Source organism: Heptranchias perlo, chromosome 38 (genome assembly GCF_035084215.1).
Source record: "Heptranchias perlo isolate sHepPer1 chromosome 38, sHepPer1.hap1, whole genome shotgun sequence".
Classification (NCBI taxonomy): Eukaryota; Metazoa; Chordata; class Chondrichthyes; order Hexanchiformes; family Hexanchidae; genus Heptranchias; species Heptranchias perlo.
Window position 1 is genome coordinate 15,945,980 of NC_090362.1, and position 12,719 is coordinate 15,958,698.

The 12,719-nt window shown below is 43.1% G+C and overlaps 1 protein-coding gene across 1 annotated transcript; it reads left to right on the forward strand.

The window, feature by feature from the left end:
- Positions 1-6,846: 6,846 nt before the first annotated feature.
- On the forward strand, positions 6,847-8,750 carry si:ch1073-459b3.2 (growth arrest-specific protein 1). Its single transcript, XM_067973281.1, has one exon. The coding sequence runs from the start codon at positions 7,459-7,461 to the stop codon at positions 8,254-8,256; it is 798 nt and encodes a 265-aa protein (XP_067829382.1). The 5' UTR covers positions 6,847-7,458; the 3' UTR covers positions 8,257-8,750.
- The last annotated feature ends 3,969 nt before the right edge of the window (positions 8,751-12,719 follow it).

The following is a 12,719-nucleotide window of genomic DNA, read 5'->3' on the forward strand; positions in this document are numbered from 1 at the left end:
GGAGGGGAGGAGAAGGGAGAGAGGAGGGTGGAAAGGGAAGGTGAGGGGGAGAGAGAGGGGGAGAGAGAAGGGGAGGAAAGGGAGGAGGAGAGCAGGCGGAGGAGAGGGAGGGGGAGGAGGAGGGGAGGTCAGGTGAGGTGGTCGGTCCTATATAACACAGCCAGTTTTGGGAACTCACTTTCTCTCCATTGCAACTACTCCCAAAACTACAGCGGGACAGTACTTTTCCCTGCTGGCAGCAGTTTGGTTGCAGGTACCAAACAAATATCCACTGTAGTGAGGAGCTTTTTCAGAACTTTGATGCCACCCACCTACCTCCATTGTCATCCAACATATTCAAATTCAAATTCCTTATGCTTGTTTGGAACTCCCTTCATGGCCTTTCCCCATCCTTCCTCCGCAACCTCCTTCAGCCCTGCCTGTCCCCTTTAGTCATCCAATCCTGCCTTCCGATTCATCCCAAACCCTCCCTCCACTCTACTATCAGTGGCACGAGGGAGGAAGGAATGGAAGGATATGTTGATGGTGTTACATGAAATGGAGTGGGAGGAGGCTCGCGTGGAGTATAAACACTGGCATAGACTAGTTGGGCCGAATGGCCTGTTTCTGTGCTGTACAGTCTGTGTAATCTTCAGCTAATTTGGCCATACTCATGCCTTCTAAACTACTCTGTCTTGCTATTTCTCTCCCCACCTTCAAAAGCCCATTGCCTTGTATTTTTAGCTGTGTATCACGGTGTTAGATTAGCAAAACATACTTGACTCAGCGCAGTTGTTAAATTTAATTTTTCTCCTGATTTGAATTTTTTTTATATATGTATAATAAACTTTGTTATAAAAGAATTTATTTCACAATCTTGCAGCACAAATATCGATAAATGCAAAAAACTGCCAAAATATAAATTAATAGTATGGATCATGCAGAATTTTTCTACATAGTTGTTTTTAAGCATTATCGATTCTTGACAGTTCAGTGGGTTTAATAAGTGAACAGCTAAGCTGTGAAGACCAGGCATCCCAAATTTAATGTCAGTCAGTACTATATTAGCAAGGTTAGCAATAGAACACTATGATTTGCCTCAGCACCCTGGGTTAGGGAGTGGAAAGTTAGCTTAGGTTTTAACTCCTGATTGCTATCCAGTGACCCTCATGGTGGAATTGCCAAGTGTGGATGTCCCAATAAGGGCAGGTTCAGGCTCAGCTGTACTGCCCCTTATAAACAAAAAATAGCACCAACACTCACAATCTAGTCTCAGACATTAAATCCAGGCTGAGACTCCCAGTTCCTGTGCTGAGGGAGTGCTGCACTTTTTTTTTTATTCGTTCATGGGATGTGGGCGTCGCTGGCGAGGCCGGCATTTATTGCCCATCCCTAATTGCCCTTGAGAAGTTGGTGGTGAGCCGCCTTCTTGAACCGCTGCAGTCCGTGTGGTGAAGGTTCTCCCACAGTGCTGTTAGGAAGGGAGTTCCAGGATTTTGACCCAGCGACGATGAAGGAACGGCGATATATTTCCAAGTCGGGATGGTGTGTGACTTGGAGGGGAACGTGCAGGTGGAGTTGTTCCCATGTGCCTGCTGCTCTTGTCCTTCTAGGTGGTAGGGGTCGCGGGTTTGGGAGGTGCTGTCGAAGAAGCCTTGGCGAGTTGCTGCAGTGCATCCTGTGGATGGTACACACTGCAGCTACTGTTGGAGGTGCTGTCCTTCAGATCAGAGATCCCCAGGCTCCATGCTATGCTTAAAGATGAAAAGCTTGGAGGGACCCAGCTCAGAGATGAAAAATGGTAACTTGGACTATGTAAAAGAAGGACAGAGCTGTACCCCAGCAAGAATCAGTGCCTTCAGAAAGAAATTAAAAATGACATAAGAACACTATAATTGCAGACAATGAAATTATAGATAACCTTGACAGCACAATGACTTTTTTACTAAAAGTTCAGATACAATCGCTTAATGCCTGATCCTCCTTCTCATCAATCTGCAGGAAGTAGCTATTAAAATGAACCCTGGAGAACTAATTACAAAGAATCAGCCATGCTGTTCCTGTTGAGAAAATTGTTCCCGTATATGATTTCCATTCCTAATACATTTAAATAGATCTAATTACAGTCGCATCTCTCAGAATGGCAACTGCTAATATGCAAATAAAAAATTAAATTTCATACCAGATTAAGCACTTAGTCAACACTTATTACAGCACACTGCGTTATCCTTCATCTACTTTATTGGCCAGCAAGACTGTGCAGACCAGCCGTGATCTAATTGAATGGCGGAGTAGGCTCGAGGGGCTGAATGGCCTACACATGTTCCTAATCCTTCCTTTTCTGCTCCTCCTACACTCCATCTTCCTCCTCCTACATACTCACTGGGTTAGAATAAAGACTCGTTACATCAGCATAGAATTATCAGAGGTCTTCGTTAACTATGGAGCTCCTTACTTCTCTCAGTCTTCTCTTCCTCCGACAGGCTTTTAAAACCCAAGCGTGTTGTCACTCAATCCATATTTCTCGATTAACCTCAGCTCACCGCAATACTGAAGGAGTGCTGCATTGTCAGAGGTGCCACACTTTCAGATGAAAACCGAGGCCCCGTCCGCCTATTCGGGTGGATCAAAAAAAAATCCCATGGCACTATTCAAATAAAAGCAAGAAGTTCTCTTTTTATGCAGCAAGTGGCTGGGATCTGGAATGTACTGCCCGAGGGAGTGATGGAGGCAGATTCAATCATGGCCTTCAAAAGGGAACTGGATAAGTACTTGAAACGAAAAAATGCGCAGGGCTACGGGGATAGGGCGGGGGAGTGGGACTAGCTGGATTGCTCGTGCATAAAGCCGGCGCGGATTCGACGGGCCGAATGGCCTCTTTTCGTGCTGTAACCTTTCTATGATTCTATTCTATGATTCATGGTGCCCTGACTAATATTTATCCCTCGATCAACACCACCAAAAAAAAAAGATTATCTGGTCATTTATCTCATTGCTGTTTTGTGGGATCTTGCTGTGCAGAAATTGATTACTGCATTTGCCTAAACAGTGAATACACTTCAAAAATACTTCATCGGCTGTAAGGTGCTTTAGGATGTGAAAGGCGCTTTGTCAAAGCAGGTCCTTTTTCTCCTATTCTTTTCAACGATGATGGTCTCCCATGGTGGGAGACCATTCCCACAGTGTGGGCCTCAGTCCTTCACCTGAAATGTTTAGAGGATTTTACCTGTTGTTACAGTGAAAATGTTTCCTTTATCCAAATTCTCTAAATTTTAGATTCGAGGTGGTACAACGAACATGTCTTTACATGTTTGAGGAGGTTGCAATTCAATCCCTCTCCTAGTAATTTTGATGAATGACACTTGTTTTTCTTCTTGAATCGCTGCAGTCTCATTCTTTCTTTTTGCAGCAGTTTGATATAACCGAGTGGCTCGCCAGGCCGCTTCAGTTAAGAGTCAACCAGGTTGATTTGGGACTGGAGTCAGATATAGGCCGGACCAGGTAAAGACGGCAGGCTTCCTTCCCTATAGGACAATAGTGAACCAGTTGGGTTTTTACGACAATCGACAGCTCCAGGGTCACTTTTACTGATACCAGCTTCTTATTCCAGATTTATTTTGTTTCTTTAAAAGCTGAATCCAAAATTCTCAAACTGCCATGGCGGGATTTGAACTCACAATTCCCTGGATTATTAGTCCAGTACCATAACCTTGATACACTTACTCATAGGATAAGTAAGTGTATCAATGGAACATGTCATACATAAGCAGCAACCAGTGGAACATGACTTCTTATAAAAAGTATTAACTGTAAATATAATAAAACCCAAAAATATTACAAAGGGTCCTGCAAATAAATAAACACATGAAAACTATAAAAAGTCACTTTTGCATCTATCAATCAATGACATTATTAAAACAATACAATACGATACAAGTGGATACATTTCCTGTCACCTACACAGTACACTTCCTGTGTAACCCTCTTGAGTCACATGAAATGCGTGAACTACATGGAAATTTCTTACATCCAAAATCTCTTGTGATTGATTGACTGATATGCAAATATGTTCTTGCTGAATGCAAATTTATTCTGGCTCAATGCAAATTTCTTCGAGCTGATTGGCTGATATGCAAATTTATTAATCATGATTCAAAACCTATTAATTACAATTCAGTTGAATTTCTTAGCAAGGTGAACCAATCAAAACACTTTCTAACAGTTTGGTGCAAGATTTTTTATTTTCTCCCTCAGCCTGGCAAGTATGGAATGAAAACAAGGTTTCTAAATAATAAAAACATTTAAAAATTATATATTGCACAATAATACGATTAAACTTAACTATAACATAAATCTAACTATAACGTCGCCTGTTTTGTGTTTGAGTGGTTTCATTAATATTTTTACCTGAAGGCCTCAGGCTCACAGGGCTTGACATTGATATTTTAACCCAGAGCTACATCTCTATTGGCTTCAGGGAGATACAACAAACATTCAATGTAAGATGCCCACCACTTCTAACACACTCTAGAACCCTCTGCTCCCAATGCTGACACCTTTCCCTGTGCTTCCTGATCTCAGGACTCTTGCCCAGGCCCCCACCAAATACTGGGACCTCCCAATACTGCCAGAGCCCAGTAAACCAAACCCTACATTTCAGCCCTACAGTTTGAATTCCCAGTACGCCAGAACCACCAACCAACAGTACCAAAGACCAACACCGCCCATAGTTACTGCTAAACCCCACATCCCCACTCCCCAGTAATGCTAAACCCATACACCTACCTCCAATCTAGGGTTGCCAACTCTGGTTGAAAGTATTCCATGAGGTTTCATCATATCACCTCCTGCCTCCAACTGCCCCGCCCCCACGTTCCCGCCATTGGTCACCAAACATGCCTATCCTCCCTGTGTCCGCCATCCCATGGCCAATCGGAAAGTGAAAAGACATTACACGATTGGATGATTCTTGACTGTCAGTCAAATAGCCCTTGTTCCCATCTCCAATATTGGTATAACTAATAAACAGAAATGTTCAAAGAAAATGAAAATACACACCATTTTTGTAATGTCCCAATGAGTTTTCTCCCTGGGTTGCTGATAGCAGAGTCCTGGAGATTAATCTTCAATTCCTTGAAACTCCAGGCCAATCCTGGAGGGTTGGCAACCCCACCCCAATCTGTTGCTTGTTGCTTATCATCATTCTGTGTATCCTGGGCAATTGTGAGCCACGTGAACTCTGGTTGAGTTGGAGCTTGTTTATAAATTGGTCCCTCGCTCGAAAATTCCACAAATAATTTAGGGAGTACATTTATAAATAATTCAGAAGTTATTTACATTACCTCGGCAAAAGAAGTTATAGGCAAAACAGACATTTTTCATCTGTTTTTTTTCTTGTTAAGCAAACGATCCTGAACCCTAAACAATGCGCTGATCCCAGGACCAGACTGGCTCTCCTGAAAGTCAATGATACAGCGGTATAGAACCATTCACGGATACACTGACCATTGCTCATATAGCCAGCCTTTGTATATAATACAGACGTACGTACCGTGTGATAAACTGCACAGTGCTTTCATAATATACATGTATGTATTTTACTCTAAAAGTCAAATAACAAAACACAGTACAAATAAATACAGCCTGATCCTAATTCAACGTTGCTTAATTCAAGTAATCTGACAATTCAGGCTTTTTTTTGCACTAAATTCCTACGTTGTTATCTAATTTTAACGTTGTTTATTTCAAATTATTGGATAATTCAGTTTTTTTAGTGCAAAAAAATGACTGAACTGTGATTTCTCAAGAGAAATCCAAAAAAAAGCTAAGAAATTGATCAGGATGCAGAGCAGTACTGATGTAAATAGCGAGAGATTGGCTTTATACATGATATGTCTCGTCCTCCCCCCTCAGAACGTGACTCGAAACGCATGCCAGAAAAAAAAGTTTATTTTCTGTAACAAATCACAAGCTCTCTTTTATTTTTTTGCACGTTATTTCACGAAGCCCCCCCCCCCAAAAAAAAAGTTTTGGGAACTTCCCCCCAATCCCGACTGTCAAAAGCGGTCATGGTGTCGCTCGATTTACTCCTGAATTTGGTCACTTTACATCTCAATAGGAGGGGGGGGGGGGAAAGAAAGAAAGAAATCGACTGAAACCGCTTTCCATTTTGCAACTCTCAAGTGCGGGTGAATGGGGAACGCTGTTAGATAGGGAGGCCCCCTGAAAAACACACGGCGACCAGGCTCCATTCATAGCCCGCAAGGCGTAAACAATTTTTTTCTGGCGTCAACGCACATGCTCGGTGCACAGCCCATCTACCACAAAGGGAATGAAACGGGCCAGAAAATGCTATTCACTGCCTAGAAAGTTGAGAGAGGAGGATAGTTGGGGAGGGGGGAGGTGATTTTTGTTAAAACGTGAACCTTGCAGATTGTAAATATATATCCATAGCCCAAGTTTGAGTGGACGAGGACTTTGTCTCCAAAGCTAGTTTGCTTGATTTACAGAGTGACAGTTTTTTTTGTGTGTGTTATGTGTGTGTTATGTGTCAGATTAAATAAGAATTGCACATGTGGATATAGAATCACTGTATATCCTGCTTTGCTATACACCAAACTGTGGTATTATGTCTTGCTCCCTCTAGTGTTTTAAAACTTTTTTTAAAAAAACAGTTAAGACCACACATGTTGCGTTTTTATAAATTTATATAAACATTTGATCCAGAATGTGACGTGCTGGATTGCCAGAAAAAAAAATGAGTTGCTATGGGAACGAATCCCAGGCTGCGCAATCCCTAAAAATCAACCAATCCCACTGAGGATGAAAAAAAAAGTTTTTTTTCTTTTTCTCTCTCTCCCACCCCCCCTTCTCATCTCCACCCACCCCCCAGTTTGGGGAGGGAAGGGGGAGAGTTGGAAAGAGTTGAGCTTTTTTTTTTGAAAAAAAAAGGAAGCTAAATCAAGCGTGGAGTGGAACAGTGGGACAAAGCTGCAGGTACTTTAGAAAGAGAGCAAGAGGGAGAGGGAGAAGGGAGAAGGGCTGTGAGAAAAGAACGAAACAATTTGCATCTCATAAAAACCGCGGCAAATGTCTGTTCTCTGCTGTATGTTGCAATTCGAAGGCTTGAGGACAAAGGGAAGCGGGGAAAGAAAATTAACTTCAGCTCCGAGGTCGGTTATTGAATTCGCATTCTGGATAATTCCCACCCCGGATACAGCCGGACGCTCACTGTGAAAACTTTTAAGGCTCCTTTTTTCTTCCCCCTCTTGCTGGGACACAAACATCGGTGGGATTTAAAAGAGGGGAGGGGAGAGGGGGAAGAAACGTTTTAATCTGTGCACTAAACTCGCTGTTATGCAATTGAGAGGGGGCTTTGCAAAGAAGCGCTGGCAGATTGGGGAACTTTCTCCAGGATGTATCCGATTCGGTCGCTCTAAACAAGGGTTCGGATGGTCGTGCACGATTTTGCCCTAAAGAATGCTCCGAACCGTCAGACTGAGCTGGTACTTCCTGGCGACTTTGGCTTGTCTCAGCTCGGTGGCCGGAGCTCAGCCCGTGTGCTGGCAGGCTCTCTTACGTTGCCAAGAGGAGAAGGATTGCAAGTGGGCTTATAGTCAGTACAGCGCAGCCTGCGAACCCTTCCTGAAAGGACTGAGGAGGCAGTGCCCGAGTCACTGCATCGGAGCCCTGGTCAAACTCAACCAGACCCAGAACGGGCCGGACCTGGAGAACTGCGACTGCGGCCAGGACGTGCAATGCAGAAGGGCCAAGCGGGCCATCGAGCCTTGCATGCCCAGGAGGTACCGGGGGGAGTCACCCGACGCGTCCGATCTGGGCTGCACCGAAGCCCGCCAGCGCTGCGAGCAGGAGCCGGTGTGTCACGGCGCCATGAAGGACTATCTGTCCAACTGCGGGCAACTCTTCAACGGGAGGAAATGCACGCCCGTGTGCAGGAACACCATTCAATACCTGCTCTCCATCCCCAATGGGATCCTGCTCAACACATGCATCTGCGATGGGGTGGAGAGGCCTTTCTGTGAGGTGGTTAAGCAGAACATGGAGAAATTCTGTTCCATCACCGGCCACTCGCTTTTTACGGCCACCCCGGACTCCGAGGAGAATTATGAATATTACGATTATGAAATAAACAAAACGGATTTAAGACCAGAATCAGCAGACGAAATTGACACGCCATTGAATGTCTCTGCAGGACTGGGAACACACACGTGGTGTTCTCTCCTCCTGCTCCTCCTCCTGGGCTTGTGGTTTCTATAATACTTTGTGCAAACAATTATTTGCAGGTTTGTTTGCTTTTTGTCAATCTCTCTTTTTTTGACCATTTGCCTTTTCTCCCGGGCACAGTGCGTCTCAGTGTTTACAAAACACTAACAGTTCAAACACTGAGGCCGGGCACGTCATGTGAGTATTGAGATCAAATTAACTTGGGTTACAGTCTCTGTCTCATTAAACCCCTCCTGGTAGATCGATTTAAAAAATATATAAAACTCATAGACATAGATACATAAAACAGGGCGATGTAAATTACTCAGATAACAATCTTGGGATTTGGCTCGATTCAAACCTAATAAAACACAACAAACTGCGTGTACAAATGTTTCAATTGATCTTTACAATAAATATTGACAATGGGACCCATAATTGAGGAAAGTGCGTGTAGATTTGCTACTTTTCGAAGACTTTTTGTATAAAAGATGGAAAACTTTTTGACACTATTTATGGTTTTACAACTAATAAATTTTTGAAATAAATTCAGATATCAGTTTTGTATTTGTTTTGCACCTTTTTTTGTTTTTGCCTGTGTCCTCTCCCAACATCTCGCTCACCCCCTCCATTGCCCCGTTATCAGGCTGCACGTCTGACATTCAGTCTTGATTGAGCCTTGACTCCCTCTGTGAGGACTGAGACCATTGGTCTTCAGCTCCTACCACAAACTCTGCTCCCTTGCCACCGATTTCACGCTCCCTCCATACTCACAGTCTCAGACTGGACCAGTCCGTCCCCAGACTTGGCGTCTTGTTCGACCTTTTGGACTACGTTTCACATCCCATAATCTTCTCCATCACTAGGACCGCGTACTTCCAGTTCCACCACAGTTGTCCTCCTCCACCGTTACCTCAGCCCCTCTGCCACTGAAACGCCTTTGTCACCTCCAGACTTGACTACTTCACTCCTACCCTCCACAAACTCCAAGTTGTCCAAAAATGGGTTGAACCTATTCTGTCCCGCACTCATTCTTCGCCTCTGTCCTCATTGACTTGTTCCTCAACATCTCAAATTGTAAATCCTCTTCCTTAAATCCCCCTATGGCTTCTCCCACCCTGCTTCTGCAATCTCCTCCGGCTCTATAACCCCCAACTCTCTATTCTTTAGACTCGGGTCCCTTATATATCCCTCCTCCCTTTGCCCCATCATTAACCGCAAAGCTATCAACAGGCCTGGGTCTTACTCTCTGCAATTCCTTCCCAAAACCCCACCGCCTCTCCACCTCCTTTTCAAACCTGCTCTTTGACTAAGCTTTTCGTCACCTCTCTTAATATCCCCCTCCTTTGATGGGCGTCCGTTTCCCACACTCTATCTTTAAGTACCTTGGGATGTTTTTTAATGTTAAAGATCTATATAAGTGTTGACAAATAAATAAATCCTTTGTCTTATAACGTTTAATCTGCTTTGGTTTAAAATTCGCCAAGCCATTCCCACCTTGGGTTCTAATTTTTTCTTCTAATTCTTTTACATTGTGCTTTTAGGTTCATTATATAAATATTCAAATAAACAGCGCTGAGCCACGAAGCGTGGAGGGTGCACGATTTGTTGTAGTGCGATGTTGTTTATTAAACAGTGAAGAGAAAGTTTACACTGGGAGAGTGGGACCATCTGGATGCATTTGGCTCCCATAGAACTCTCCCTGTATGCAGAAACGGCACCAACTTACATAAGCAATCCGAAAGTGAAACGCATGATCTTGTCGAAAGAGACTTTAGGAACAGGAGGTGGGGGGAGGCGGACCAGAAAGTTGGAGGGGGGCGAAGGGGGGGGGGTGGAGAAAGAAAAACTTTCTCAGTATAAAACAAACAAGGCACAGACTCTGTGACTGCCTTACTGTTTGGGATGTCCATGAACTTTAATGTCAGTTATTATTTCCCAGGGAGAAGAAGGGTCTTTATTTTTTTATTTATTTATACAATGAACCATTCATAATGCAGGGAGAGAGGATCTGTATCTTTCAATAGGACTGAACACTGCACTGGGGAGTGGGGGAGGGTCGGATAAAGCATGAGGGACTCTGTGCCCAATAGAGAGAAAAGGCTGCGGTTCTTTGTGTCCCTCTGAAATTATATTCCAAAAACAATCTGGTTGCAATTACTTTTTACAGCCACATACTTATGCATTAACTCGTGTTTTCTTTTGGTCTCGTTTCATTTATATATATTTAAGAAAAAAACGTGGCGCCATTTACAGAGCAGCCAATACTTGTTGCATTTATTCGCAATCTGGAAGTTTTAAAAGCTCCCTAAAAACACTGAAGATGTGTCTGTTTAATACACAGCAATAACAACAGATTAAACCGTGATTAAATCTCTCGCAGCTCCACTGTTGGAAGGATTTCACTTACTGTCGAAGTGTTACACATACTCAGGTTAAATTCACCCTCCCCCCTCCAATCTGCGTTATTTCTTACTTGTTTTAAACTCTAGTTATTTACATTCTTAAAGTGACATCCTTGGAGTTAAAATTCTGACAGCCGAGTCCAACTAGGCGGCGGCGTGTGTGGGTTTGAAAAGCTGTTTTAAAACTTTTTTAAAAAACTCTCTCCCCCCGAGTTTTGCTGTTGGTTTTCCTGGATTTTAAACACTGGGGATATCGCGGCCCTGCTGTGTGTTTCCCAGCATTTTCCTGTTGTTTATTTAAAGATTTTCTCTTTATAATTCGTCTTACAGTTTGGCCCTTTAAAATTCTTTAGAAAGTGCATCATCTCTGTTTGAAGTTCTGAAAATTAAGATTATTTTGCTTTTTAAAAATTGCTATCGACGGACCCCCGGCCGACGTTTCATCGGCGGAGACTGCTGACCGTGGGATATTTAGAGAGTATTGAACTCAAAGATTAAATTTCCTTTTTTGCAATTATGTATCCAATGCGGACTTTATACCCTGAAGATTTGATGGTCTATATTGCCCCCCCACCCAAAAAAAAAAATCAGCGTTTAATATTATGGGATGGCAGGAAAACTGGATCTCAAAATACAAGTACTTGAAAATTAAGTTTGGTAATAAAAGAAAATTTAAGCAAATTCAAAACAAAATGCGAACATCCAGTTCAAATTTATTTGACCGTTTCACCAATTTATGTACAAAAAATAATTTTGAATTCTTGAAACTAACAGAGACAAAAAGGGGACTAAATTCATCAGCACAGTGGGTCTAGAGACTTTAGACGGATGAGGCAACTGTAACTGGGAACATATGCTCCGCTCCACGCTCTGTGCAGATATCTCACAGGTAGTCGAATTGCATTGGGGATCAGTAACGTTGTAATTAACCAGACGTGTCCAATCTAAACAGTTTGGTCTCTCTCTCTCTCTCTCTCGAAGTGTGGGAATTGATTAAACACTTCAAATGACTCCTTCAGATAATAGGTCAGCCTATTTATAGAGCAGGGATACAGTCTATACAAATGTCAAGTGGCTCCTTGCTTTGTCATTCAAATTTGCCTGGCAAAACAGCGCCTGCTCTTCGGCTGCCCTCCGGCAGCAGCAGCTCGCCAAGTGGGGGCTAAACCTTACTGTTTTTGTGTGAGAAAATGGGGAGTGACACGTGCTTCACATGGGTGGAGGGGGCTGCTGGTTGTTTAGCCGGGAAATTTTGGCTTGGAGAGCTGCAGAGGCAGTTTTTATTTTGGAAACCGTGTCACAAGACAAAGTCCTTAAAAAAAAATAAACACTATCGACAGCGAAAGGAGCCCAGATTTCAAATAAAAATAAATAAATAAAATAATGGACATCTAAAACATCAAAAAAATAAAAGGTAGAAACACTCAAGAGCAGGTCAATCAGCATCTGTGCGGAGAACGATTCGGGCTTGTATCTTTAGAGCTGAGAAATAAGAGAGGGAGAAGCTTATTAATGGGATCAGAAAAAAAATATAAGGGGGTTTTGATGGGGTAAATAGGGAGAAACTGTTTCCACTGGCAGGAGGGTTGGTAACCAGAGGACACACGTTTAAGATAATTGGCAAAAATAATCCAGGGGGGAGAAGAGATTTTATTTTACATGGTGAGTTATGATCTGGAATGCGCTGCCTGAAAGGGCAGTGGAAGCAGATTCAATAATAACTTTCAAAAGGGAATTGGATAAATACTTGAAAAGGAAAAAAAATTGCAGGGCTATGGGGAAAGAGCAGGAGAGTGGGACTAACTGGATAGTTCTTTCAAAGAGCCGGCACAGGCACAATGGGCCGAATGGCCTCCTTCTGCACTGAAAAAGGGAGAGGGGAAAGCAAACTATATAAAACGACAGACAAACTAATAAAGATAGGAAGTAGTGGAGTGGCAGCTGGATGATGAAACAGATAATCTGTGTCGAGTAATAGAGGCCTGAGAGAAATAAAATACATCAATGAAACAAGTGATGTGTGAACGGCAGGGACTGTGGGAAGCCTAAAGGGAAAGTCGTGAAAACGGGAGAGATGGAAAAACTCGGGATCGGGTTCGAAGTGAAAACAGA